The sequence below is a fragment of the Lagopus muta genome, chromosome 11, assembly GCF_023343835.1.
Source record: "Lagopus muta isolate bLagMut1 chromosome 11, bLagMut1 primary, whole genome shotgun sequence".
NCBI classification, from domain to species: Eukaryota; Metazoa; Chordata; class Aves; order Galliformes; family Phasianidae; genus Lagopus; species Lagopus muta.
In genome coordinates this window covers 4,310,487-4,338,255 of record NC_064443.1, presented here as the reverse complement: position 1 = coordinate 4,338,255, position 27,769 = coordinate 4,310,487, and the positions used below count along the sequence as shown (strand labels likewise).

The 27,769-nt window shown below is 38.5% G+C and overlaps 1 protein-coding gene across 3 annotated transcripts; it reads right to left on the bottom strand.

Annotated features, from left to right (window-relative positions):
- Positions 1–984: 984 nt before the first annotated feature.
- Positions 985–8,901, bottom strand: HRH1 (histamine receptor H1). 3 transcript variants are annotated; one of them, XM_048957865.1, is made up of 3 exons: positions 8,647–8,901; positions 6,338–6,388; positions 985–5,019 (listed from the first exon to the last, which is right to left on the bottom strand). In XM_048957865.1, the coding sequence occupies exon 3, from the start codon at positions 4,895–4,897 to the stop codon at positions 3,473–3,475; it is 1,425 nt and encodes a 474-aa protein (XP_048813822.1). In that variant the 5' UTR covers positions 4,898–5,019; positions 6,338–6,388; positions 8,647–8,901; the 3' UTR covers positions 985–3,472. The 3 variants fall into 3 exon arrangements, with proteins under 3 accessions (XP_048813822.1, XP_048813823.1, XP_048813824.1); XM_048957866.1 differs by lacking the exon at positions 6,338–6,388; XM_048957867.1 differs by lacking the exon at positions 8,647–8,901 and having other exon boundaries at positions 6,338–8,073.
- Between the last annotated feature and the right edge of the window lie 18,868 nt (positions 8,902–27,769).

Here is a 27,769-nt window from a genome sequence, read left to right as displayed (position 1 = left end):
GGAAGTCTCCAATTTTCCTGCTTTGTTATTTTGTTATTTATCACATCAGAGAAGTCTACTATGGCAACTTTCCCCATATTTGTAATTGGCACATTTAGATTATGGATAAAACTGAAAGGACATTAAATAATAATAATAATAATCATCATCATCATCATCATCCAGACAGCTTATTTGTTTAATTTTTTTTCTTTTGTACTTGAATAGTTTTTAATCATACCAGAAATACGCTTTGATTTTTAATGGTGATCTTATTTCGCTGGTTTTGTTATAGTTGCTGTTTCATTTATTAACATGCTGTAAAGTCAGAAAAGGCAATTGTCACAATCAATGCTTTTTGATAATCTAGGTAGCCCCTGGGTTATCATGTTCTACTGCTATGCATTAGTAACTGCAGCTGAATCATTATCCTGTTTTATTTCCCTAGTGCACACCTGAATTACCATCTATTTCATATAGAATTGCTGTTGCACATTATAATAGAAAAAAAAAAAAAAAAGAGCAGAATGGCTATTGATCTTAAGAATAGTTTGTGAACGGCTTTGAATAAGAGCGTATGTTCCAAAATTGGCTGCTCTGTGGTCTAAAAGGTTTGTTTTATTACTTGCGCAGACACTGCTCCTGCAGTGCAAAAGTTGCTAGAATTACTGAATGAATGTTACTAATTTTTTTATATATATATATATATACACACACACTATCTGTATATTTTGGCATATTTTTTTCTACATGAGAGTTTTCTGATTGCAGTCGTTCCTGAATACTACTTAAGACCGAATTTAATCAATCTCTGAACCCTGTCTGATACACTGACTACGTTAATTAATTTAGTGCATTTTTCCAAAATCGAGCTAACCACTTAGAAAACTGTGGATACTAGGCCTTCATTTAATGTTAAGTACTATTAAAAAAATCTATTGACGCTCAGGTATTTAATTAACAGATATAAAATGGAAAGGATAATAATACTTTGCATTTATTTAGAGTACTGCATCCAAAAATTATAAGCATGATGTAAATGTCTTAAGTGTTTAATTGTTCTTCTAAGTTTTGTCACGTTCACTTACAAAATAGGCATGTGTGGCACAGAAAGACTCTAAGTAGCTCAAGATCAGTAAGAACATAGAATTGAGAATTGCTCCTGCAACTGTTACCATTTTTCTCTTCTGATGTAAAAAGATATTACACAGCACATCCATTTCACTTTTCCCACCAAACACGTGACAGCACTCTGCTAAAACAGCTCCAGTTCTGTCAGACCTTTGCTGTTCTCAGAAGCAAGTAAACATTCTAAGAGTGGTAAATACATCAACACATCAAAACGACAATGAGTGTCGGTGCTCAGTCAAGTTAGAGAGTTCTCACAGTTTCTTTTAGCATCAGAATAGTTGTACTTTATTGTGTTCAACATACATCTTATATACCACTCATTTACAAACAAGAAATTCCTGTTCCTCCAACAGTTCCTCTAATCAGTTAATTGACCCTAACTTCTCCCAAACAACAGTGATAAAGGATGAAAGGTTTCTTAAGTGTGACAAGATTAACAAGGCATAGAAAAGAACCTCCTGTTCACCCTTATAGGCAAAAAGACGCTGTTTGCTCTCTGTCACACTCCGGTCTCCCGAGGTTTCACAGTGATAAGGTCTATCAAAGAGTCTGATAAGTTCTTTGGTGATTCGCTCACAGTTACATCTTCCCCCACAAACGAGAATATATTCTTTTTACACTGAACTTTCAGGATGCCTCACCAGTCACCTTTCCTAACATGTATGGAACATTCACCATTAAATGCAATTCATTACTATATACGAATATGACATCTGCTGCTGAAGATATCACAGAATCTCAGAATCACAGAATTGTAGGGGCTGGAAGGGACTTTTAGAGATCATCGAGTCCAGCCCCCATGATTCTGGTCTTCTTAAAAACTGACTGGAGTCCCATAGCAATTCTGCCCCAGAGGTCAGATTTAGTGTTTGCTCAAAATGTTTCTTTCGCTTAGTTCCATTACAGTACAGAAATGAATGCTTCACTTGTGTACCACAAATGTACAGTCTTGACATGTTTGGATCATACAGGACCAGAGATCTCCTTGGCCTCAATTCTGCATCTTTCTTCCCAATCTGCAGACTTTGGTTTATGTTGATGTAACTGTTCTGTTAAATCATCAGCTCATGTAATGTAGGTGACTGCATTCTTTTGCTAAGGAACTGTGTTTTCTTCCTTTGACTGGAAAGTAGGGTTTACCTCACTGCGCTGTTCATACTTAGAAACAGTGAAATGGATGGCTTAACGAGGGAATGACTTGAGCTGCTAGGGTGAAACCTGCAAACCTCTGTGTCAAAGCTGCCTTCCAGCTTTTTCAAAGGAAGCCCTTTTCATGTCTTGTTGAATGGATGAGGCCCTGAGGATACTGCAAAAGCACAGCTTTGAGTTGTAGGCTGTATTTAAGTGGCTTCTTGAGACCCTTTGCAACCATAAGTATTCTATCATTCTGCTTCTTCTAAAATATTTAACAGTGTTTACAGCACAACTTATGTAAGTAAAGGACAGGAAAGGTAAAAATACTTCATGTATTTTATTTCCTGTTTTGCAAGCTTGAGTTGCTGCTTAGGACCTTGTCTCACTGTAGCGAGAAGAGTTTGCCTGTCCTAAAGACATGCATTAGCATTGCTGCTGCATGCTTAGGCTATTTGCCAAGTCATAGGAGGAATAAAATACATATAGGCCACAATCAGGTATATTCTCAAAGAAAATATGTTGTCAGAGACAACAGCCTACCCTTCTTGATATTATCTTGAGTTTGGAACGTCTTAGCAAAATGTGTAGGACAAACAATACTTCTTTTTTCAGTGAAGTTGAAGTGTACTGGTATAAATGAAGCAAGCATGATATTAAGTAGATACTGTAGGTTAAACTATGACTTCCAAACAAGTGTATGACTTGGAGAAAGCTATAAATAAACAGTGTAGATTTCTTCAAACAGTAGAAGCTTCTTTTTTAACTGTGCAAAGTACCTCTTTCTGCAGAAGACCTCTCTTCACAAGCAGTGTGTTCCCTGTTCAAAGCAGTAAGTTAAAAAAGAAAAAAAACCTTTGACCGGTCACAGAAACAGTATTCTCTTTCTGCCTTTTCCATAGCTGAATAACTTATAATCCCTGATGATCTCTTTTTGTACACTCAGGTTAGTTCTATATGACGAAAGAGAGAATCTCAAATCATAAAATATTTACAATAGTGTAACAGATCTGAGACTGGCTAATGAGCTTTTCGGATTCCTGATAAGAATTCATTCTTCAAACGTGCTGAAGCTGTTATATGAACATATCCCACTTTTACCAACACTTGTTTATAAATTAGTTTTCCAAAGCCTTCTAATTTATCACAGTATTTGCCTTTGAAACTGGAACATTTCATTTGATTGATTTTATGGGATGCTTTTTAGCTCAGAAAAAAAGCCAGTGTGATATTACTGAATGTGAAGGATCTTTTTGAATGTCTTCTTGAAATTCTCATTACAAAGAGGATACAGGAATGGATTTAAGGTGGAATTCACATAGCCGAGCCATATAGTGAACATATGTAATTTGTAAAACTGTTCACGGTGTTGGAAAACAGTTACCATGTATAACACAAAATAGGGAATCCAGCACAGCATAAAGGCTGCCATTATGACCCCTAACTGCTTAGCTGCTTTCCACTCCCTGTTCACGTGCTGTCTTTGAAGATGTATTCTGGAATGAGTATGTAGGGTTTGCCAGGTTTTCCTCAGGTAAGTCAGTCCTCTGAAATCCCTGTTCTCTGTATTTTCCTGAGGAATGCAGGCTCTATCAGGATTAGGATTGGGCTGCTCTCCAGAAGGCACGTTGTCTGTGAAAGTATCGCTGTCTGATGCAGCACTTACGTCGCTGTCCTGTGAGTGAGGGTCCTCTTCATTTTTATTGTCCTTTTCTACACACATACTCTTCTTTCCTGCTTTATCCAGATCTGGCTCAGACTGGGCAGTGGTGAGAGGCAAACAACTGGATTTAAAGGCTTTGCTGTTACTGCTGCTAACAAAAGCCTTTGAAGACTTGTCAGCCTTACTGAAAAGCGGTTTTGCTGCCATAGTTCTGCACTCAGACGACATCTGTTTGTCTTTATGAGTTGTGTTTTCATGTAAGCTTTGCTTTTGGAGGCAAATACTTTGCTTGGCCTTTGCCTTATTATGAATTACATTTTTGTTTTCAGAGAAAGAGCAGTATGATCCATTGACGACTTCTCTCTGTTGGCAGTGTTTTCGAACAGCTCTGAATATTTTACAGTAGAGCCACAACATTATGATAGAGGGCAGATAGAAATTGACAATGGCTGTCAACACTTTGAACCAAGTGACATGAGAGAACTCAGTTTCGCAGTTTGTTTTTCCTTTCCTTTTCTCATCATTGGCAGGATCACGCCACCATAGGATTGGGATGATCCATAAGGAAGAGAGCAACCAAGCTCCCAAAATCACCAGTGATGCTCTCATTTTTGTTCTATACTGGAGATATTTCAGGGGGTGTTGAATGGAATGGTAACGGTCTAAGCATAGTATGAAGAGACTGAAAATAGATGCAGTACTGGCCACATAATCCATTGACAGCCAGAACAAACATGCTGTTAAGCCCAGAGTCCACACATGGTTTAGGAGATAAACAATATTAAGGGGCATAACAGCTGCACCAACGATAAGATCTGCAATAGAGAGGCTAACAATGTATAAGTTGCCAACTGTTTGCAGCTTCTTCTCAGTTTTCACAGCACATAATACTAATACATTCATGACAACAGTGACCAGTGAAATGCTAGCCAGGAAAAAACCTAGAAGAACTATGTGAGTGTAATTTGAGTTCTCTGTTGTGTTTTTTGACATCTTTTGTACAACAGCAGAGAATGAAAATCAGAGAAGATGCCCCAGACTTGGAAACTCAATCTTGGTTTACACTCCTGGGTGACAATGTGTTGGGTTGCTTTGTAATTTTTAATGCTGGAACTCTGGAAAAGAAAAGAAATACGCTCAATCTCTGCAGTCCTTATCATTTTCCCTTTTAGGTCTTCCCTACACAACATATTTCTACAATATTTTATATAATGAGTAATTTAAAATGTAAAATGTCCTATGAAAATTACTGAAGTTTAATGCACATCTAAAATGCTTTCTTGAGTGGAGAAATCCTTATGTGAACAGAAAATACTGGCAGTAGTTGGATTCAATTGTACAAACATAAAACCAATGTATTTCCTAACTAATTTCCATAGATGAGCATGTAATTTTCTACTAATCAATACTTCTAATATGAAGAGACCATACCAGAATAGAAGCTAGAAAACAAAACCAAATTCAGACCTGTGAAGTTTGGTTTGGCTTATATAGAATGGGTTGAAATGCTCTTCTAAAATTCTATGACTGCTCAAAAGTTAATGAGTAATAGTGAAGGAGAAAAGTATTTCGTTCTGTAAAGAATGGTTACAATTTCTGGCATGCAAGCCTTATTCTGTAAATGCTCGTGCCTATAAACACTTTATCAGTGCTTTCACACAGTGTTCATGTGTAAGTCCCTTAAATTTTTTCCCTAGTGTACTTATGGTACACTATGGTACACTCCTTAACTGAAAGTCATATCTTTTCTTTCTCTTAAAATCCAGTGTTGAAAGCCTACAAGAATTAGAGTTTTTACTGAGGCTTACCCAGTATCTGTTAATTCATTACCTTCTTCTGGGCTCTTAACTGCATTTTGGATTTTTGATTTAACTTAGGATTGACTTTTTGAAAGCATTATTTCTCCATGCATAATTAAGGACAGAGCAGATATGTCTTTGCTATCTCTGGAGTTGGTATATTTCAGAACACATTCTGCTTATCTGAATTCTCATTTTGTTCAGTACTGAGGCAAATAAAACCATATATTGTAATGCTTAGAGATATATTTTAATGGTTGGTTGAAAACGGGGGAAGAGTACAGGATTGTATTTTCCTGTGCATTTCTATACATCTTAGTGCCACAGCCACTATATTCTCCTTTTTCACCCCAGCTTCCCTGAGGTTCAGCAGTCTTTTCTGATTGCTGCTTACCTGCTCCTTACCTGCTTTTTTAGGAGAGGGGAAAATAATAAGTAATACTGGCCTGTACAGTTAATGGGAGCTACAGGAATAGTATCAGGAACTAATTACTAAACATCTCCTGGCATTCAACTACTGACAGAAACTTGGCTAGGGAAACATTACTTATTCAAAAAGAAAAAATGCCTGGATGTGGTTCATAGTCTGGAGACCCTTAATTTGCAGGAACACAGTTGCAGGCTCCTTACTTACCAGCAGAACCAATGAATACAGTGGCTTCCGTGCTGTTGACATAGGAACATTCTGAAAACAATTTAGAAAAAGAAAAAAACAAAGAAATTATCCCTGGAGATGCTTAACTGAACAAAAGAAGGTGGGGAAACTCAAGCACACCAGTATTGTTTTTCAGAGAATGGTTCTTGAGTTGACAAATGAAATGGTGAATTTGTGTATAGCATATAAAATTGAAAGTGATCAAGTTACTTTTAATATTATAATCAAACATCTAAAATGATTCATGTCCATGAAGTAATACCTGGAAACCCATTGGAAGTCTGAACGTTTTTATTTTATACCACCCCCAGCTCCATAGTGCTGCTGCCTTCTGATGACTGACCATTCAGTTTTATATTGTAAAACTGAACTTTCCCAAATATGAGTAGCCATTGTACACATGCATTCAGTAGTCTAATCAACTACTTATTTTCTAGATACTATTATACTATAAAACATATTTCTTTGGGGAAAAAAAGAAGAAGAATGTATTATTTTTGAAGTCTATGTGTCTTAGGTTGAAATTATCAGGAGATGATAGATTTTTTCCAGTTTTGGCTGGCATTCTTGATCAATCTTCTTTAGCAGTGGGCTTATATTTCATTGCAAACATTGAAACCAGAAGAGCTAACTGGATTAAGTTAACTGAATTGGGTTTGGATAAAGGAAGCTCTACTGTCTGATACACAGTGTTAGCTGCTTGCGAAGACTCTACGAATAGACATCTATGAATAACTTCTCTGAGTTCTGAGGAAATACTGGAAATGAGGAGAGAACTGATTTACAGGGAAGTCACTGAATTCCAAGAAATATTTACTTGAACCAGATCCTTCGAGGCATTCTCTTCTTTCTCTAGTTCTTGCTATACATAGCAAAGAATTTAATGTTGCTCCTTTTCAAGAAAAGTCTTAGAATTCCTCTCTTATCAGAGCTAGGTTCTAGTCAGGATAAGTGAAGACAAGAGTCAAGTTTGTGATCATGCCAATATTGCAATTCATAATAGGAAATTTCTTTATAGTACATAAAATTCATTTTATTTTATTTAAAGAAGGTCTCAGAGTAGCAATCTTAACACTTTTTATAAAAGAGACTGAATCCCTTAGGGCATCAGATGAAAAATGTGAATTTTCCTCCTACCGCTTCCTCTGCACCACCTGCCCCTCCCCACTCCCCCAGTATTTAGTGATTCACCAAAATGATCTTAAATTGCAACTCAAGTGAACTTTTAGTGCTTTTAAGCTAAAACCTATTACTGAAAGGTGAAATTTCAGTTCACTTGGGTACCTTCAGGGGGGAAGGGAAAGGTGAGAGTGGGAGAGGGTGAGAGGGTAGTGAAGCCTCCGATTCAGAATAGATATTGAGCTATTAATCTTTTTAAACATCTTGTAACCTTACTGTAGTAATATATGAAGGAATTCATTGTTTAGCAATAAGCCATTTAACATTCAAAGTCACTCCTTTTCCTTGTTTGGGGGATGGGGGGCAGTGATGCATAGCTGGTGCACTGAGTTTAGCTACCTCCCGCTCTTCTCCAGTCATAATTTGCTTGTTAAATCTTATACAGAGAGTTAAAATGAACTGGTGGAGCTCAAGGCCTCTTAATGCTAGGGAGCCTGGTGTCTTGCAGATAAAGGTAATAAATGAGGAGCAGCTCATCTAAGAAGCCCAATTCCTCTCCATCATTCCCACTCAGTGTCTGCACAGGAAGGGCTGGGGAGACAAAACGAACAGCTGCTTACAGTACAGGTTTGCAGTGAGTTATGGCCCCAGTACATCCCCATTTCCACTATCCTCCCCCTCCCCCCCCCACCCGGACGCTCTGGATACAAAATAACGTATCTAGAATTTTTCCCTGAAAAAGTTTGATTGCTGTCAGAAAGTTGTGGGGTGTAACACTGAGGAACAAATTGCTCTTCATCTGGCTGGCAGCTGACGGCAGACGAAGGGCCGGCTGAGCTGCCGGTATTGCTGCCCGCTCTTCTGCTCGAAGAGATAACAATCAGTTTGAGTGCGCGATAGCGGCGTACAGCCTGAATACCACTCGTACGGGAAGCGCTCCGCTGCCCGGGGACTCCGGGCTGCCCAGGCTGCAGTGCTGAGGGAGGAACGCCACCAGCTGCCGGCTGGAAGATCGGATAAGAAGTATCCACTTCAGCGAAGTGCCTCGAGAAGGGCAGTTTAAGATCCAGAGTGGTGGCACGTGTTTCGGTGGCTTTCCATTCAGCCCCGAGCGCAGGGTGCCGCCGCTCCCTTCTCCCCCGCCCGCTGCCGTGCCCTGGTTCACTTACCGCGAGGCCAGATGGGGAGGGGGCTCCCCTTTTTCCTCCTTTCCTTGTCGCGCTCCTTGGGTGGGATGCTCTGTCCCGCCCCGGGGGTGCGGAGCTGGCAGCGGTCCTTCCCACCGCTGAGCGAGGCTCGCCCTTCCTCAGGACCGGTGCAGCCCGAGAAAGAGCTGGGCTCTGGCCGCCCCCGCTCGGAAGGGTCGTGCTCCGCGCTGCAGCTCTGTTCGCTACGGCATTTCCGTCCTCGGACCGAGTGCCGGCCGAGGGCGCTGGTACCCCGAGAAATAGCCCGGCGTAGGGTCCGCCCAGCCGGGAGCGGGCGGTAAGGCGTCGTTGCCAGGAATTCGCACCGTACCGAGAACAAATTGATTCTAGTTCGCCGTGTCTTTCTGGACGATGAAAACACGAGGAAAGCCTTGCCCAAGGCGGGCAGCGGGAACTCGGTGCGATCGGTGTACCCCACCCCGAGAAGGGCAGACGAAACCCTGGCCACTTATATTGAGCCCTCGAGAAGACATCCCAGACGTAGACTGAAGATCCTTGCTGGTAGGTGTGAATCCTGAAGTATAAGTGGAGATTGAGAGGCGTGTTGTCTACGGTGATCTACAGTGGGAAGGAAAGCTGCTCTTAGGCGTGAAGAGATTCATTTGTCTGAAGTAATGCCAGCACTCTGGAGCAACAGAAATCAAATCCATATTTGCAATCACCCTCGTGCTTGCTTTAGCCACAGTCATTGCTCTCCTTCTGAGAACCAGTGCGTGTTAAGTAGCTCACTATGGGACAGTCTGCTTTGAGTGGAACAGTTTAAGACCTGAAAAATCTCAAATTTAGAACACATTTTTGCATATCTTAGCTGGACTGACTTTTTTTGTGACTTTCATGTGTCCACTATATCTGTTTTGTATTAATAATACACATCTTCTTTCTTTTTTCCTTCCCTCTCTCTCAACCTGTGGAAGGTAAATTATCCATTTCCACTCTTCTTTAAAAGTGTGCTATTTTTCCTCACTTTTTTATTTTCCTGTTTGTGATTGTATTGCACAAAAAAACTGTAAGGAATTCAAAAGGAACATTTTATTGTATCTTGTGTACGTCATAAAGAATTCATGCAATGATGTTTTTGCAAACAGCATTGTTAGGCACTTAGTAACTGTTTTGTTTGTAGAACTGGTGAAGAGTGCTGATAGTTTTGGAGTCCCCACCAACTACCAGTAAAACAGCAAGAAATACCCACATTCCTGCACAGAGTCTTGGAGGATAATATCACTAGCAAAAAAAGCACACCTCAGTGAGAGACAAAGTGTAAGCAACCTCTTGATGCTACTAAAGGAATCTTTTTAATATTCCATTATGATAAAAACAATTTCCTAACGAATGTATGCTTGTGCCTTTTAAAATTTTTCCTCTCATGTAGAATTTTAGTCCTTCAGGTGGTCAGAGCAATCCTGTGCAAGAATTGTCTCCTCGTTAGTGTCAGACAGCACCTGAACATGCTGAGAGGTTATCCGCTGGAAAACAGTTTTGCAGGAGACCAAGGCCCTTTCATACTCACACTTGTGCACTTAAAGAGCAGTTTCTTGGCTACCAACTTATGTGCTACTCGTAACCTACTTACTAACAGTTTTGTGTCAGCAGCAATTCACAGTCAGTCCCCTGTTGTTTTGACCAATTTGTTATATGCAGATAGGTTTGATGCTGTTCCTTTTGGAAAAACACTAGAAGTCAGAAATGTTTATAATTCCTTTTAACACCCAGTTGCAGTTCTTCTCTGTGATTATTCTACTTTTGACCACCGCTATACGTTTTTTTTTCCCTGCATAGGTAGCCTGGGGGAGCCTTAAAGTACCGCAGCAGCATTACTGTATGATGTTTCTGTCTCCCAGCTAATAAATATATTTTGTTCTGAACAGTTCTTAAATAACTTCTCATAGAATTTCTGTGCTTTTCTTGATGTTGAAGGTAGAACGTGTCATTTTTTAAAAAAGGATTTAAATATAAATTATCCCTTGTTATAAGTAGTGTTGCAGATGAAAAATTAGGCTAGGATGCTGCTCAAGCAAGATGCCATGATTGAGGGCACTAGAATTTTCAAGAGAAGGACCTTGGCGAATGTGCTGCAGTTGCATCATGCTGCATATCTCTGTACTTCGTTTGAAACTGTACCTCTTCTCTTGCTAGGAAAAGTTATAAGTAATACATGTTTACCAGTAAGTTGGCAGGAGTGAAAGGATATTTAAAAGAAGAATTTCATAAAATACACGTAAGACTCTACAATTTCCAAAGCTTGGCAGGCTTTTCAAGCCTCCTGTTATTACACACTTCTCAAAGTATTTTTGTCAAAGACTTGTTAGAGACAGCCTTTCAAATAAACAGATAGAATTTCAAATAAACCAAGTGGGTATTTGTTGTGATGTGGAACAATAGTGATTTGCAACAATATTAGTTGAAGACTAAGTTGTCGGGAAGACTGAGCAACAGGCTACTAATTGCACAAGCATCTCTTTATATTAGTTCTTAATTAACTTAAAGCTGTCTGCTAAGTAGCCACAACTGGTTTTGCTTTTCTTTTTTTAATTCTACAAATTATTAAATTTCATGTAACTTATAACATTTTCAGGCTTATCTTAGACAACTAAGGCCAAGTAAACTAATTCCAGTGAATAAACTACTAAACTAATCCAGTCTATCACCACCTTCAGTGAAGAATTTCTTCCTAATAGCTAAGCTAAACCTCCACTCTTTCCATTGAAATCCATTCCTCCTTGTCCTATCACTGTCTACCTATGTAAAGAGCCAGTTCTCCTGCTTGTATTGGAAGATTTGCTATGAGGTCTCCCTGGAGCCTTCACCAAGCAAGCAATCCCAATTCATAGAATCATAGAATCATAGAAACATAGAATCACAGAATTACCTGGGTTGAAAAAGACCACAGTGATCATCTAGTTTCAACCTTCCTGCTGTGTGCAGGGTCGCCAACCACCAGACCAGGCTGCCCAGAGCCACATCCAGCCTGGTCTTGAATGTCTCCAGGGATGGGGCATCCACAGCCCCCTTGGGCAACCTGTTCCCTTAACTTTTCTTCATAGGAGAAGTACTGCATATGTTTGTGGCCCTTTTCTGGACTTGCTCTAACAGCTCTGCATCATTCTTGTGCTGGGGGCCCCAGGCCTGGATTCATACTCGAGAAGGGTCCTCACAACAGCACAGAAGAGGGGGAAAAATCACCTCCCTCTCCCTACTAGCCACCCCTCTTTTAATGCAGTTCTGGATACCACTGACCTACTGGGCCGCAGGAGCACACTGCTGGCTCATGTTCAGCTTTTCATCTACCATGACCCCCAAATCCTTCTCAGCAGGGCTGCTCTCAGGTTTGTCTCTCAGTCTGTACTCATACCTAGGATTGCCCCGATCCAAATGCAGCATCTTGGACATGGCGCTTTTGAACCTCACTAGGTTCTCATGGGCCCACTTTTCAAGCCTGTCCCGGTCCCTCTGGATGGCATTCCTTCCTTCTGTTGTACTGACTGCACCATTCAGCTTAGTGTCATCAGCAAATTTGCTGAGGGTACACTAAATCCTGCAGTCAAAGTCATTGATAAAGATGTTGACCAGCACTGATCCCAAGATGGACCCCTGGGGGACACTGCTCGTCTGATTATAGAGCCATTCACAACAACCCTCTTGCTACAGCCATCCAGCCAATTCTTTTCCCACTGAGCAGTCCACCCTTCAAATCCATATTTCTCCAATTTAGAGATAAAGATATGGTGTAGGACCATGACAAAGGCCTTGCACAAGTCCAGGTAGATGACACTGAAGTTTCACTCTGACCAGATAGAAAACGCTGTCATGATGCATTGAATTAAGCCAAGTAATTAGAAACAGCTAGCTTTTACCAAGGGAAAGGACTTATGCATTTATAATCAGCCTAAAAGTTTCATTTTGTAACCACTGCAATTACAGTTTTGAAATATTATGAGTAATGAATGAGCAAAAGCAGACAGAAAGTGAAAATTACACAGGTAACAACAAACTAGAGATATTAGACCAAAGCCATTTCCAGATGAAAGAACATGATGGGGGAATTTGTGTGCAAGCTGATAATGTTTGCAGATATTACAGAAGTTTTTCAGTGGATGTGGGAAACTGTAATAGTATGTATATCTTGTTTGTGGCATCAGACAGCATGTTCTTCCTGTGAGCTTGTGAAAAAAATTGCTTTGAACATTTGTCTTTTTGTCTGTAGTGGCCTTGGGAAGATGTAGATGAGCTTGACAGAGAAGTTCTACCTTGACTTTGATTCAGAGCAGGTTTTTTTTTTTTAGTCATCAGCAAAATTTGCAAAGTCAGCTCTGATGTGCTCCGTTTGCAAAGTTTCTACTTTCTGAACTGTGTTGGCTCTGACATCATGTACTCCCATCTGCGATTAAGGGCCTAAACATAACTTGTAAAGGTGAAAATATTTCTGCTTGATTTATCTCAACAATTTGCTTCTCTTGTCATTTGAAAGGCAGAACTTAGTTACGTGCATTCTAACCTGAAATAATGAGTAATAGTCAGAGACAAAAATTTTGGAAGTTATAATTAAAATGCGTTGCTCATTCATTGTATGTGTGTGGATGTACTTAAGGTGTAGACATATGAAGCCTAATTTTGGCTTCAAAGGAATCCAGTGCTTGAAACTTTGGCCATTCCTCACAGGGCACAATAAACATGAAACGCCGTGCTTGTGAAATGAAAATTACCATTTAGGTCTGAACAATTCAACCTGTATTCCCTAGTCTTAAATGCAGCATCTGCTGCATAGCGAAAGCAGAGGTGTAAATGTGTCTTGAAAAATTCTAGACGCATGGGCTGTTTTAGTTTAGTTGCATATATTTGCTAGGCATATTTGATGCAAGAGAAATCTGAGTTTCAGAAACATCTGTGTGGCCTGTATTGGAGCTACAGATGCTTCTCCATGAAAATTCTTGGGAATTCTTCTACCCATATCTTTTCCATCATTTGCTCATGGCTGAGGGAAAATGAGATAGGCATGGCAATCCTACCTGTCCATTTGGGTGATCAGCTTGTTTCATCTATAGGCCAAGCACTTTTTCATCAGAAAGATAGCTTCAGGTACCTAAAAAATAATGCCAATAGTGATGTGTACAGTCTTCAAGCTTTGTAGTGAAGACATTTCCCTGGAAATCTCAAAATGGTCTACTTTGTAAAACACTTGAGAACTTGGCAGATCCTTGAAAATGCCTGATTTTTCTCTTGTAGATTCAGTATCTTTGACAGGCACATTCCATGATAGGGGCAAATGAGTTCTGTTCTATAAATAAGTTCAATTTTCCTTTATGCTTATGATAGATGATTTATTCTGGAACTGGATAAAATGAAGTTGTTAGAGAAACTGTGCAGTAAAGATAAAACAATCTAGATAAAAGACAGGCTTCTAGCCCTAGAAAATGCTGTATTATGTCACAACTGTTGAAATGTCAGACATAAAAAAAGAAAGTGTCAACGATTTATGGGCTGGTTTGGCCCGGTTCTGTGACCAGCGGGGCGGAGGGACCTGCGGATCCGCACCTCCGGAAAAGGGAAACAGGGGACCCCAAAATAATTGAAAACAACGGCAATAATCTGAGGTGGAACAAATGATTTACTAAATGTAGTATTAGCAAAGTATAATGAGAGAGAGTGTGTCTGAATGGTAGATAGGCCTCACCACAATGCTGAGGTGAGAAGTGCAGTCCAGTTGAGTGAATGAAGAAAAGCAGATGGTGAAGCACAGATGGTGAAGAGCAGACGGCGAAGAGCAGGCGAAGAAGAAGAGGAATCAGGTGACCTTGCACTGAGTTGTATCTCCTCGCTGACCGCAAAGCCTCCTGGGGAAATGTAGTTCTTCTCCATTGGACAAACATTCAGAACTCGAGCAACAGAAGTCAAACCCCCCAGTGCATTACATGATGTTATGGTATGGAATACTGATAACCAAAGATCATAAAACCATGACAAAAAGAAAAAAAGGACTCCAATGATCCTTAAAGTCCGGAATAGGAAAAGATGCTATTGAAGGCAAAGGTTACATGTAATTGTCCAGCAAGAAGGCTTGCAAGCATCCAAAGCTTTCTAGAGCAAGAAAAGTCTGTACCCTGTACTCCTTATTCATTTTCAAGTATAAGTTGACTGAACTACTGAATATTGCACCCTAGTCTCTCAATAGCAGCTTTTGCCAGTAAGAATCAGACTGATGGCACCAGGTTTGCTTTCTGTGCTATGTACAGTTGGAAAAGAGAAATCCTAGAAATATGGGGTGAAAAGAACCCGTGGAGGTCACATTGTCAAGCCTTCTGTTCAGAACGGGGCTAATTCCAGTCCTTGGTGTGGTGGGTCATGGCTCTGTTGGCCAAGTCTGAAAAGCATCTGAGGACAGGGATTCTGTTGTATTGCTCAACTAGTGTGAAACTGCAGAAGAAATTCAATGAAATGAAGAAGAAATGACATGAAGAAGAAATGAAATGAAGAGGTGAGGCATTAAAAAGCACTATGATGTTTTTTATGAAAGCCCCCCTTTAAGCAGGTATATTGGAGGCGAAAAAACAGTATTATGTACGTTGCCTGGGAATACTTCAGTTTGAATTTTTTTTAATGCCATATAAGAAATGTATTGTGACGGTGTATTTATTTAACAAGACGTGTATTTTACCATATGGATACAGCTAAGTAGAGTCATTTCATATCGCTTTAAAAATGTACTAATGCTATTAAATTTAAACATGAATAACTGAGTTTTTACTGTTGGAATGGAGATGTACTCAAATTATGGTAGACTGATTGAGGATCAGTGTTGGAGCCCTTCGTTATAGTGTGTCTTTATCAATTTCATGTAAGAAGAGTTGGGCTCAATTGTAAGTAGAAGCACAAATATTCTAAAAATAACATAGCATTTGGAAACCAATTCCATGACACGTTTAGCTCAAAAATTTGTAGTATGAGCACTTAGTAAATTTTATCTGAAAATAGTAAGCATAAGTCCGTGTTCTTCAGCTGTAGTGAACTACGTTCATCTGGAAGCAGTCAGTGTTTAGTGCAAAATAATATTCTGGTAAAATGCTGAATTGGTCTTGGCAAAGGTGACAACTTGTTAGATAATAAGTGAATCCACAATGTAATCCACAAGTAATCCATCCACAAACTTATTATTTCACTTAAATACTGCCAATACAGATATTTGTCTTGGTGAGGGGGCAATGAGTTCCTTCTACCTTTGAAAGTGAAGAAATTTTAGCTAATTTAAAGTGGATTGAGAGAAAGCTGAAAGACATTTGTTTGTGCAATTGATTGTCAGAATAAGTTAAGTGTTCAGACAAGGTGCTTAAAAGCATACTTTTATCATTACTTCACTATTTCAAGTGCTTTACATTTGCACAGTTTATGGGTAACTGTGAGCCAGGAAACATTGTTATCTTATATATCGTGATGGTACGTTAATATGTGATTGAATCAAGGAGCAAACCAGTTTTAGAATAATGAACAAACTTTTATTGTCATTACTTTGACTATCTTTCAACTTAACATTGCCACATTCTTAACTTTGCCATAAGGAACACTTAAGGATATAAAATGTAGAGTCAGTCTGTAGTGCAGAAGAAAATCCTACTTCCAGATCCATTTTCTGGATGGTTAAGAAACACCACTAAAAGATCACATCTATAATTAATGATAAAGAAATTAGTCACAACACAATTTTCTACAAAATTTCAGATGATAATTCCTAATTAAAGTATTTCTGTTTTTCCATAAGGTTATGTATAGATGTACACATGTTTGTATTAAATTTTCTGCAGTAGAGAAAACATTATTTATTTTTCAGACTGCATTCTGGAAGTGTCTGAGAGGAGAAAATACAGTTAGATGCTGTGTTAGTGCTCCTTTATGTGCTTAAGTCTGCAACTATTCCATTTCTATCTTCTTTTTTTTTATCACAGAATATTAATGTTATTCTTTCTGTTCTTGCTGATGTTCCTATGGATAGATGAGTCTTAAATGCTTGTTCTAAGAACAGTTTCAGCATATTGGCAGGAAGCAATTTGTATCTCTGCTTTTGAGCTTTGAGCTGATGGCTCTGCAGGAGCCAGAAATGCTGTGCTTCACTTCCAAATGTTGTTCCCCACTGTATTTTTTTATTTCTGATGAACATCAACTGAATGTTGTTTTCACATTAGCATAACTGGCCACATTTTATTTATATTCTTGTTTCTGTACTGTAGCTTTTATTAAAAAGCAGGTAATTCTCTATAAGTTTTAAGAATATTTGCCAGTTGCTGGGCCCCTTACTTGTCTCTGTGAATCAATACAACCCAGCCAGTGAAAAGACTCCATGATATTTTAAGTGGAGCTGTTTGCAGGAATATTTTTGGAAGCTATCGGTAGCCCAACAGCCCATCTGAGGCTTTTTTTTTTTTTTTTTTTGTGCTGGAAGGTGAGAATTATTCCACAACAACTGAAGATACCAAAGTGTTTTCCAGTTTGTGAAGCAGAACTTCTAGCCATTAAACCACCAATGAGACCATAGAAAAGCGCTCACAGAGACTTTTTGGTTTAATTCATATAGATCTGTTTCTTAATGATGCTAGAAAATACTTTGTGCACTGTAAAAGCAATCCAGGAGAATGTTTAATCTTGAGAAATAACTCTTGAAAATGAAAAATTAAGAGGGTTTTGGATGTTTAATAAAGTTACTGAGATTTGGTAACAGCTGTACTACGGAAAAAGAAGAATCTTATTTTCATGCTAGGGGAAAATGAATCACTGTTTTCCTCTCCTACCTTTCTTCGGTACAGGCAGAGGGAAAGATCCGGTTGGTTTTCATTGGTAGAGTCCCAATAGTAAAAGGAAATTATTTTAGTTCCTGCAAGAACTTGGAGGAAGTGAAACTTGAATTTAGTTTTGTTGACAAGTTGCCTTGGTAAGAAGACCTGAATTGTTTTCACATACATGATTGAGTTTTAGGAAGAAAGCCACCATGCAATTGCTTCCTCTCCACCCCTACTTTTCTTCAGGAAGAAGCATCTTGCATATTTCAAGATAGACTTTGCCACAGGAAATTCAGCTTAGACTGTTGTATCTCCTATATATTCAGAAATAAACATATAGTTCATTATATGAACCTAATAGGAGAACTTACTTAAGAATGTGCAACATACTGGTAAAAGTTGCATTCAGTAGGTAGGAACACTGGCTGATGGTATTTGCTGTGTAATATTTCCAAATCACAAAGCCTCAGAGACTTGTTTCATGTGATGCTTGAGCCTAAAATAAACTTCTGACACCTCGTTATTTGTATGCATTGAGAGGCTGCTGATGTAATGCCCACTTTAATATGCTTTCCCAATTTAGTATAGCTGGTGTGGTGAAGTTCTGGTTCTGCTATCAAAAATAATGGAGGGAGATGTATAGCACCACGTCTTGGTGTCTAAGTGAAGAAGAATTAAAGAGATAGTGAAGGGATGCCATGAGGCTGAGCCCTATGACATGGTAGTGGTATATGTCATGTAGAAATTGCACTCAACAGTAAGTCAGATACACTTTGCTCAATAACTTTCTGTACAGTTTGTGCTTAAGAGTGTATATCCCTTTTCATATACGTATACAGGGAATAGCACTAATTAATAATAGCAACAATTAGAGGTAGTAGGGATGCAATTAGAGTTAGCAAAATCTCTATATAGCAAGAAATATAGATTGGTATTACAGGGTTAAGAGACTCACTACTGTAGTGAATATAATTATTATGGATTGCAAACATATAACAATAAATATAGTTATTGATAGTTTATACTTACCAAGACTGTATTTATGACAAGTTTTATATGTATGTATGTGTGTGTGCATGTGTACATGTATGTATATGTTTCGTAAGATTTCCCATACCAAGAGTATCAAATTGATCCCAGCAGTGGATGCCAAACTGGCTTCACAAAGGTCTGACTAAGAAAACTGATCTGAGAAGAGAGCAACCCTCAGAACCGGGTCTAGGATAGGGACCAAACAATGAACAAAGTTATTCACTTTGAGGATGGTCCGTGTAATGGAGTTTGGAGTGAGTCAGGTGTCCTCAGTGGTGGTTTAATTTGCATAGGAAATCCTGTAGGAAAGAGTGTGTGGCACAGGAAGTTCACAGAGAGTTTGGTTCTGGGTTTTTTTGAATAGAAAGGGAGTTATTCTTCCATCACCGAGACTAAAGAGGGTTTGGGACACCACCTCTTAGAGCAGCCAGTAGGTGCTGATTTCTGTTTCACCTTAGACAACTAGAAGACAACGATGTTTCCCACTCTCTCAGGTAAAATTTTACTTCTCACAGACTGTTTTCACCCTTTCAGATAATAAGCTGCTGTTACAGTTCCTTGTTTTTTGGTTGGTGGTGCTTTTGTTTTCCTTTTTTTTTTAAATATTTTTTTTAATCGATGGCACCTTCAAGATGTTTCAGTATTCTCAGATGTCCAGCTTCCCTTTAAAGAGGCCAACTTTGCTGCTCATGGATACTCTGGGTTCCCATCCCCAGGCTAGCAGTTCCTAGGCTGGCAGGCGTTTTATTTTAGAAGAAATTTTGTGATAGAAAACATTTAGAAGACATTTTCTGATAGTATTTTTCCCACTACAACCAGGTCACCTTTCTGGCTGTTCTCATCAATGCGTTCTTAACAAAGCCAAAAATTTCTGTGAGGAAATACACATGTGAGAACTTTTGGCAGTTTGAGTAACCTTCATTATCATCTAGCAGCTATTTGTTAAAGCTTGTCTTTTGCAATGCTCTGTAAATACAACATTGTCATTTTTTACTTTCTGAACACTTTGTGACATCCTCTTCTAGACAACTGAGTTACAGAATGGAGGTAGACTCACTTTCAGAAAAAACAGCCTGTACATTTAGCCGTCCTGTGGGCTATGTGGTGCTTGGTCTTTAGACCAGTACTGATTTTCTGACTGGAATTTTACAGTAGCAACCCACCTCAAAATACAAAGAAATTGTTTGAAAATCAAATGAAGACTACATTTCTTCAGCAGCGATTCTTTGAGGGGGATCCTGCATGCTTTCACTTCAAATTTCTTTTTTTTCCTTCTAATTATTGTTTTGGCTTTGAAGAAGCAGCATGAGGAAGTCTAGCTATCAGAACAAAGTATCTCTCTGTTAATTTTCCATTATGCTATTTGTGCCAGAAGAATAAATGAATTTGTGACCTCCCACTCTTATGTCTTGGAGATACTCAGAAGTTAGAGGAAAGAACCAAGCACTCTGGAGCTCTCACAGATGTGGTTTTTGAAAAATTTTACCCTTAATACTTCCTAAGGATGGTGACTATGGTGACTGTGCAAAAAATATTTCGAGGGACCTCAGTGGTAGGCTGGTATAAACTGCATGTGGCAAAAGCTTGCAGTTTGTATGAACTTAATGTGTAAAAAAGTTCTGAAACAAAACTTGATAATTTTTAGAATCCCTCTTTATTAGAATTAAGTAGCTTCAAATAAAATCTTGAATTTCAGCTATTATCATATAATTTAATGAAGGTCATTTCAGATTCACTGAGGGAAACAGCCTTATCTTAGAGGGAATGTGAATTGCTCAAAGACTTGGCACAGAACTTTCTCTCTTTTAGAAGTATTTTCTTTGGTAATGTTCTCTTAATGTCAATAAGCAAGCTCCTTTTAGTTGCTCCTTACAAGTTTTTCAGGGTTGAATGTTGATGAACGCTAAGAAACCACACATGGTTCACCATCTGAGCTATCTGAGCTCAGTTCTGTTCAGTGTGACTATGCATGCTATTGAAATCTGTTCCACAGCTTTCATTTAGCATCCTTAATGGTGAATTCTTGAAATGTATGATGCAGCTGCTGAGTAGAAAATTTCTGACAGGTACTTTTGCTACAGACACACCAATCTGCTTCCCAAGGTGATTTTGAACACTTTCCAGTAAAATAAAGAAGTTAACTTAAGGATAATATGAGAAGGAATATGCAGCATCAATATATCTTGCCTGTATCCGAAAATTTTCATTGTTAATCAGGTCTGTTGATCAGTCTGGCTTTGTTTTTCTGCTTTATGAAGAAGAGCAATTAGACCTCCAGGAGAATGGAGTAACAGCTTGGATCGTACTCACGATGAAAAAAAAGTAGTACACAGACAAATGCATTATACTCTAAAAGCTATTGAAATGTTTCTGTAGTGCTTTATACAAGGCAATAGTGTGTGTACAATTCATCATATTGCATTTTTTTTACCAGTTTACATAAAAAAGATGTTGGCATGAGTATAAAAACTATGTTTTTAGTGGTAAAAGGGATCTTCAGTAAATATAAGAGGGATTCAAATAGAAAGTAGGCCTGCAAATGGAACTACAGGAGACCCTTGAGAAGCTTCATCTGTTTGTATTTATCTTCCACTGCATGTGTTGTTTATTCTTCTGCTTCACAGCTGAGAGGCTTAGTGTTTTGTTTTGCTTGGTCAATATGGCCACTGTGCTCATCACCAGAAAATACTAAGAATTCTAAATTAAACACAAGAAATATCACAAGTGAATCCTTTACAGTATAATCAAATTAGATATATTTATCATATCGGATATATATATGTGCATGCTCCTGTACAAAGACAAGGTCAACTCTATTTGCATCACTGCCTATCTTATATGGGAGAATAGTAAGACAACACAAAGGCCTTGTATGTGTGAAGCCAAGTGAGTTGTATTTCTTCTTTTCCGAAAAGCGAGCTCCAGGATTTTGCTAGATGATTTGTGTTCTTGATTCCTTTCCATAAGAACTTCTGGTGATTTTTTTTTTTTTTCTTTATAACAATGACCTGCACTTTGGATGATAATGATGAGTTACTTCAGAATGCTTTATTCCTCAGTTGTAGTTCACAGCCAGGAAAGCATCCAGGCCTTTTTCCTCTGTATTTTATTGTGTTCAATGCATAAGAAATGCACAGATATAACTCACAGCATTCCCTCCTCTTTCTAAAGGGAAGTGATTTTTTTTTTCCTTTCTGTCTGCTCTCTCAGAACAAAGTATGTCCTCAATAAAAAAATCTTTGAAAGAAGGGAACTGACCAAATCTTCCAGTGATGCTGGGATTTGTTTGTTGCTTTGAGTAATGAGAGAGAGGGGAAAAAAAGTGAATGTTTTTGAGTTACAGCAAAAAGAAGCTTTCTGCTTTTTGTCTTAATGGAGAAAGAAAGAAATTAAGTCCATTTGCCTTGCCATAATGATTATGCAGAAACTGGACTTAGTAAGAATGACAGGAACATAAGGGAAGTAAAAGACAGAAAATATGTTTCTTAAGAAGCACTGAGGAATAGAAATATAATGTGTTTGTGTTGACTAATGCTTGATGGTTCATGGAATTTCAGAGCTAGCTTACAAATTGCATCTCTAGTTGTCTGGAAAGTCACCCATATGCCCTTTTTAAAGAGTAAACAAAGAAATAAATAAAGATGAATGACCAAAGAAAAATGATAACTTTTGATAATCTGAGGCAACAGATACAAACTCAGTTCTCATGTCATTCAGAAGATTAGTATTAAATCAGAATGTTCATAATCTTCCAGTGACTACATGCCTCTTTTTATTTATCATTCTGATATGATGAAAATATTTGATTCTGGCCAGTGCAGATACAGGTAGTAATTTAATATCTGGCTGCCTTTGGGACTGACTGTGTTGTAAGACAGGCTCTCCAAGCAGAGACAGATTCTAAAGATGTTGGCTTGCTCTTGAATTTGGGTCTTCAGGGGATGAAAAAAGCACCTTCGTTTGAGTGGCATGTGAAGTATGTCTTATACATGTCAAAACAAATATTTTGTATCACTGTAGAAATATATTGATCTCCTAGCTGAGTGGTCTGTGGGAAAGATGTCTTTATGTGGCACTGTTCTGCAGGCACAGACTTGCCTGAATTACATCTTTATGCTTGGAAAAATAATATGGACTAGGTGTTGCATTTTAATGTAGCACAATTCCATGATTAGTCCTGTGTGCTTTGCCTGTAACTTCATTTGGCAAGCACTGAGTTCTGATAGAAGTGCTTTAACAAGTGTTAACAAGCATAATGGCTTTGATGTTGCAAGCACTGTCTCCTCCATTCAAAAACTGAATACAGACAAATGAGATGAGGAATCTTTTTGACTCCTTGTTGATCACCTTTTGTGCCTCTTCTTACATCAATAAACTGCAGTATTGTCTAAATTTAGAAGAGAAGACTGGTTTACACTGCTTTAATTAGTAGAGTTTATACAGCTAAATATGTATTTTTAAAAAATTGGTTTGATCATTTTAGTCTTTCTAACTAATAGCCTCCATAAGGAAACACATAAGGAAGAACAGCTGAAGACATCATTTAAGTTAAGAAATTGTTCCACTCCCAGAGCTGTTTGTTGATGTCAGTAGTGAAATGAAATAATAGACTATCATCAATAGAAACAAAACCATACTGTATTCCACAGAAATGTTACAAGCTTTCATTTGAATCAAATGAAGGAAATGTGCAGAATTGTTACAGGTCCTGTACTGTAATCTCTGCAAGCACTTTATCCTGCTGAGGGGCTGATGGTTGAATGTGTCTGTATTTCTTTTGTTGCAAGATTATTATATGCACGTTGATGGTATATCAAAGGCCAGCCCAAGAGTGTGGAGAGGTAACTGCACTGAACTTTGTTCCTATAGGAAGATATGAAGAGTTGATAATTAAAAGCTGAGCATATGAAGTATCATAGGCTAAAGCAGTAAGTAACTGTGATAATAAAGGAAGAGGTTGGCATGCTATGCAGAGACAGCAAGCTATTTCATTGCAGAAACGATTTGCATCTTCTAGTTCTTTTTCTTTGCAATTTTTCCACAGGAAAGCATATTCACAAAAAAAAAAAAAAAAAAAAAAAAAAAAAAAAAAAAAAGACAAAATGTGCAGGTACTTTTCAATTGCTGTTCTGAATTTGTAAAATATAGGGTGTATATTCTTACTCATGTTTCAAAGTAAAAAAAAAAAAAAAAGAAATCCTTAGCCTTGTCTAATGATTCATCATCCTTCTTTTAGAAGGACACTTGAGCTCTAATGGGTCAAGTATTGTTTAAATGGCCCACACAGGAGAAACAGGAACTTGACTTCCACATATTCACTAGAAAGGATCTTCAGAAAAATAACATCTGGAAACAGTTTGTTGAGTAAGGATTGGAACTGAGGCTTCCTTCAATTGGAGAAAATTCCTGAAGGAATATCAGGCTGAAGTATATAAGCTCCTTCTCTGTATTCACTTTTCCTTTCTGTTTTTCCTTTCTATTCCAGTTCATCAGTCACTCAGTACAGTTTAAGTGAGGGCTTCTTTTGCTACCTCTTTAAAGAGCTGCTAATCCTATGGAGAGAACTGTCTGCTGGCACGCTGACAGTGTGACAATTTATTAAAGATAGGAGTATAAAAACCCTCATTCAATGTAAGGAGGAAATTGAACCAAAGCCTCTGTCTTTTGGATAAATGTTAGGGAAGGCTCATGCATGGACTTAATTGGAACTTACTGACACTGTGTTGAGGAAGAGTGCTAACCATTTAGAATGTATTATTTCCACTACACTGGATGAGCCAGGAGGATCGCTCACTTAATCATATCCTCACTGAACTCAATAGGCAGGTGATGTCCCATGGGATAAGGACTTGGAAAGAAGATGGTCCCAAGGAAGCTGGTTAGTATTTGAGAATCAGTTCCTCCATGCTTGAAAGTGATTCAAATAAGCAGGAAAATGGGCAAAACCAAAACAAAACAAAACAAAAACAAAAAACAACCCACAGACATGCCAGGAGTCATGCATGGATGGACATTTTTTCCTGGCAAACCTCAAACATAAAAAGGAAATACACAAGAGATAGAAGCAAGTACAGATAAGCTGAGAATGTTATAGAGACATTGTCAAAGCATGCAGAGATGCAATTAGGAAAGCCTACCTGAAATTGAGCATGATAAGATATGTCAATGGCAACAAAAGGATTTCCACAAGTACATAAATAGCAAAACAATGTTTAGGGTAAATGCAGACTTGCTATTGGATGGGGCTGAGACCCTGGTGATGTGAGACATGGAAGATGCTGAGGTACTGAATGCCTTTTTTGCCCCAGTCTTTATTAACAAGATTAGCCTTCAGAAATCACAGGCACGGGAGAATGGGAGGAAGCCTGGAGCAAGATTGGCTGCTGGAGGAGGATCTGGCTATAGAATACTTAAGGAAATTGAGCATACAAAAATCCATGGATCCTCAGAGGGTGCACCTGTGAATGCTGAGAGAAACGCCTGATAAAATTGAATCTGCTCTCAATAATCTTTGAATGATTGTAGCAATTGAGAGAGGTTCCTGAGGACAGTGGAAAACAAATATCATTCCTGTCTTCAAAAAGTGCAGGATGACCCGTGAAACTACAGGCAGATAAGCCTCACTTCAGTCCCTAGCAAAATAATGAAGCAACTGATCTTGGAAACAGTTTGCAGATGTACGAAGGACAAGAAGGTCACTGGAAATAATCAGCATGGATTCACATAGGAAAAAACGTTTGACCAATCTGATAAACTTCTATAATGAAATGACCTGATAGATAAAAGGAGAGCACTAGATATTGTCTACATTCAGATAAGCTTTTTATGCTATCTGCCCTAAGATTCTCATAAGCTGACAAAACATGGGCTAAGTGAGCAGTCAGTGAAGTGAACTGAAACCTAATGGCTGGGCCAGAGGCATTGGTAGAACAAAGTATAGTGGGAGGCCAGTATCTAGCAGAGCACTCTTGGTTCAGTCTGGTTCATCATCTTTGTTAATTATCTGGATGATGAAGCAGAGAATGGCTGATAATATACAATTGGGAAGAGCAACTGATATGTCAGAAAGACCTTAGCAAGCTGAAGAAGAGGACTGGCAAGGAGCCTTATGCAGTTCAACAAGGGGAAGTGCCAAATCCTGCACCTGAGAAGACATTATTCCATGCACCAATGTATGCTGAAGTCTAACTAGCTAAAAAGTAGCTTTGTAGAAAGGGACCTGAAGGTCCTGGAGGGCAGCAAGTTGACCATGAGCCAGCTGTATGGCCTTGTGACAAAGAAAACTGACAGTGTCCTCTGCTGTATTAGCAGTGTGAATAGCAAGGTGGGGGAGGTGAGCCCTCCCTTCCACTCAGCATTAGTAAGACCACATTTTAGAGTACTGTGTCCATTTCTGGGCTCCCCAGTACAAGGGAGACGTGTAACAATTAAAATATGTCAAACAAAGGTCCCTTAAGATGACTAAGGGACTGGAGCACCTCTCCAATGAAAAAAAGCTGAAAGAGTTGAGACTGTTTGGCCTAAAGAGAAGGCTCAGGGGGCAGGGGGTGGGAGGTTTACATAAATATCTAAATGCAGGCTGCAAGGTCCAGAAGCACTAGAACAGGTTTCCCAAAGAGGCTGTGTAATTTCCATTTGGACACGGTCCTGGACAGCCTTTTTTAGGTGACCAAGCTCAAGCCAGACATACTGGGCAAAATGACCTCCTTCCACCCTTAACCATTCTGCAGTTGTGTGAACCTTGGTACTCCGTACTTTTCTTGCTTTTATGTTTGAAAAAATTGGATTTTGAATTAATTTGGGTTTAGAAAGCACAGTTGAATCTCTGCTGGTAACTGAACTGAAATACTAAGCAACCATAGGATAAATCTAGAGAATCCCTGGGGATCTGTTTAAGTACAGCATAAGTTAGCAATTATTATTTAGCAGTGATTATTTCATTGGAATTTGGCAGACAAGGAGTTTTGAAAGGTCCTTTAACAAAGGTAATAGTGTTAAAATATTAATTAGTTTGTTTCTATTAAATCTTAAGGCTACCAAACAAGTATTCAGCAGATGCTATAGGATCACATTCGTCACTGCTGCTCTTCAGTTGGTGCTGATTTGGTTGTGCTTTAATGAAGTAGAAATCTATGCAGTTGAAATGGAAATTGCTATCACATGTGTGTTGATTTAGTGTAAAATCAGATCTTTTCATTTTTCTGGTCACAGAGTGACTGACTCTAGTAGTATAATTGTCTCAGTTGCCCTGTAACACTGAGACACTGTAACACTAAAAGTATTCTAACAAATTTTAACAAAAGTTAGCCTTTATTATACATTGCAACATAATCTACAGGAGATAATCTATTTGATTGGTTTGAATGGATTAACAAATATTTTTGGTGAATTTAAATGGAATGTTCAAGAATTGCTAAAGCAATGAAGTTGGAAAAATCCCTGTTTCTGAATCTGTGAAAGCAAGGAATCCTTTCCTTGTCCTCATAGGTATTGATATCCTTACTGATGGCATTAACAGGAAGTGCTTCTAATCTGTGCAACACTGTTGATTTTGGTCAGGAAATATTTTGACATAATTTCAGTGCATTTGGCTTTGTTCCAAGTTGTCTTATTTTCAGGATGAATTCTGCAGGTTGAGAAATGGAACTAAAGTCATATACTGAATGAAAATGATGTGTCGGCCTTTATGTATGGAGAAGGGAAATACGCAGTCATTGTCTGGCAAATAGCTTTAGAAGAATAGGCAGGAGCAAAATTGTTTCCTTGTAAAATAGTTTTACAAAAATAATAAATACAAGTTCGTGGCTGTTACTATAAGGACACAGGACATTATAAATGAACAGTCTGAAGGGAGCTGAAATCTGATTTAACATTATGAGAGAAGCCAGTAGTTGAGCTTAATCCACTGAGCATCTGTTCTTGACTTTGGATTATGAAGATAATGAAGGGGAAGAATGGTTCAGCCTCAAGGAAATAGAATATAAGCAAGTTGGAGGTATGTGGGGAAAAAATGCCAGCACTGTGGATTACAAAGCATTGCTGCATATTAATCTTGTTTAAACTTCAACCTTCGAGTGTGGTAGCAGTGTGGGATAGCACAGAGCAAGAGCTCCTCTCTGAAAACTTCAGCCAAGGTCCTGGACAGGACATAAATTTAAGCCTTTTATCTTTTCCCAAGTTACATTTTGTTTCAATGAATAGATATGGATTCCATGGAAAGTGTGTGAACAAATCAAGCAGACAGTTCATCGTTAAGGCAAAGAAACAATAAGTAAATATCTTGAAAGGGAACT

Bases quoted from the DNA above. Each gene is read 5' to 3' on its own strand.
- HRH1 (XM_048957865.1), bottom strand. From the start codon at position 4,897: ATGTCAAAAAACACAACAGAGAACTCAAATTACACTCACATAGTTCTT.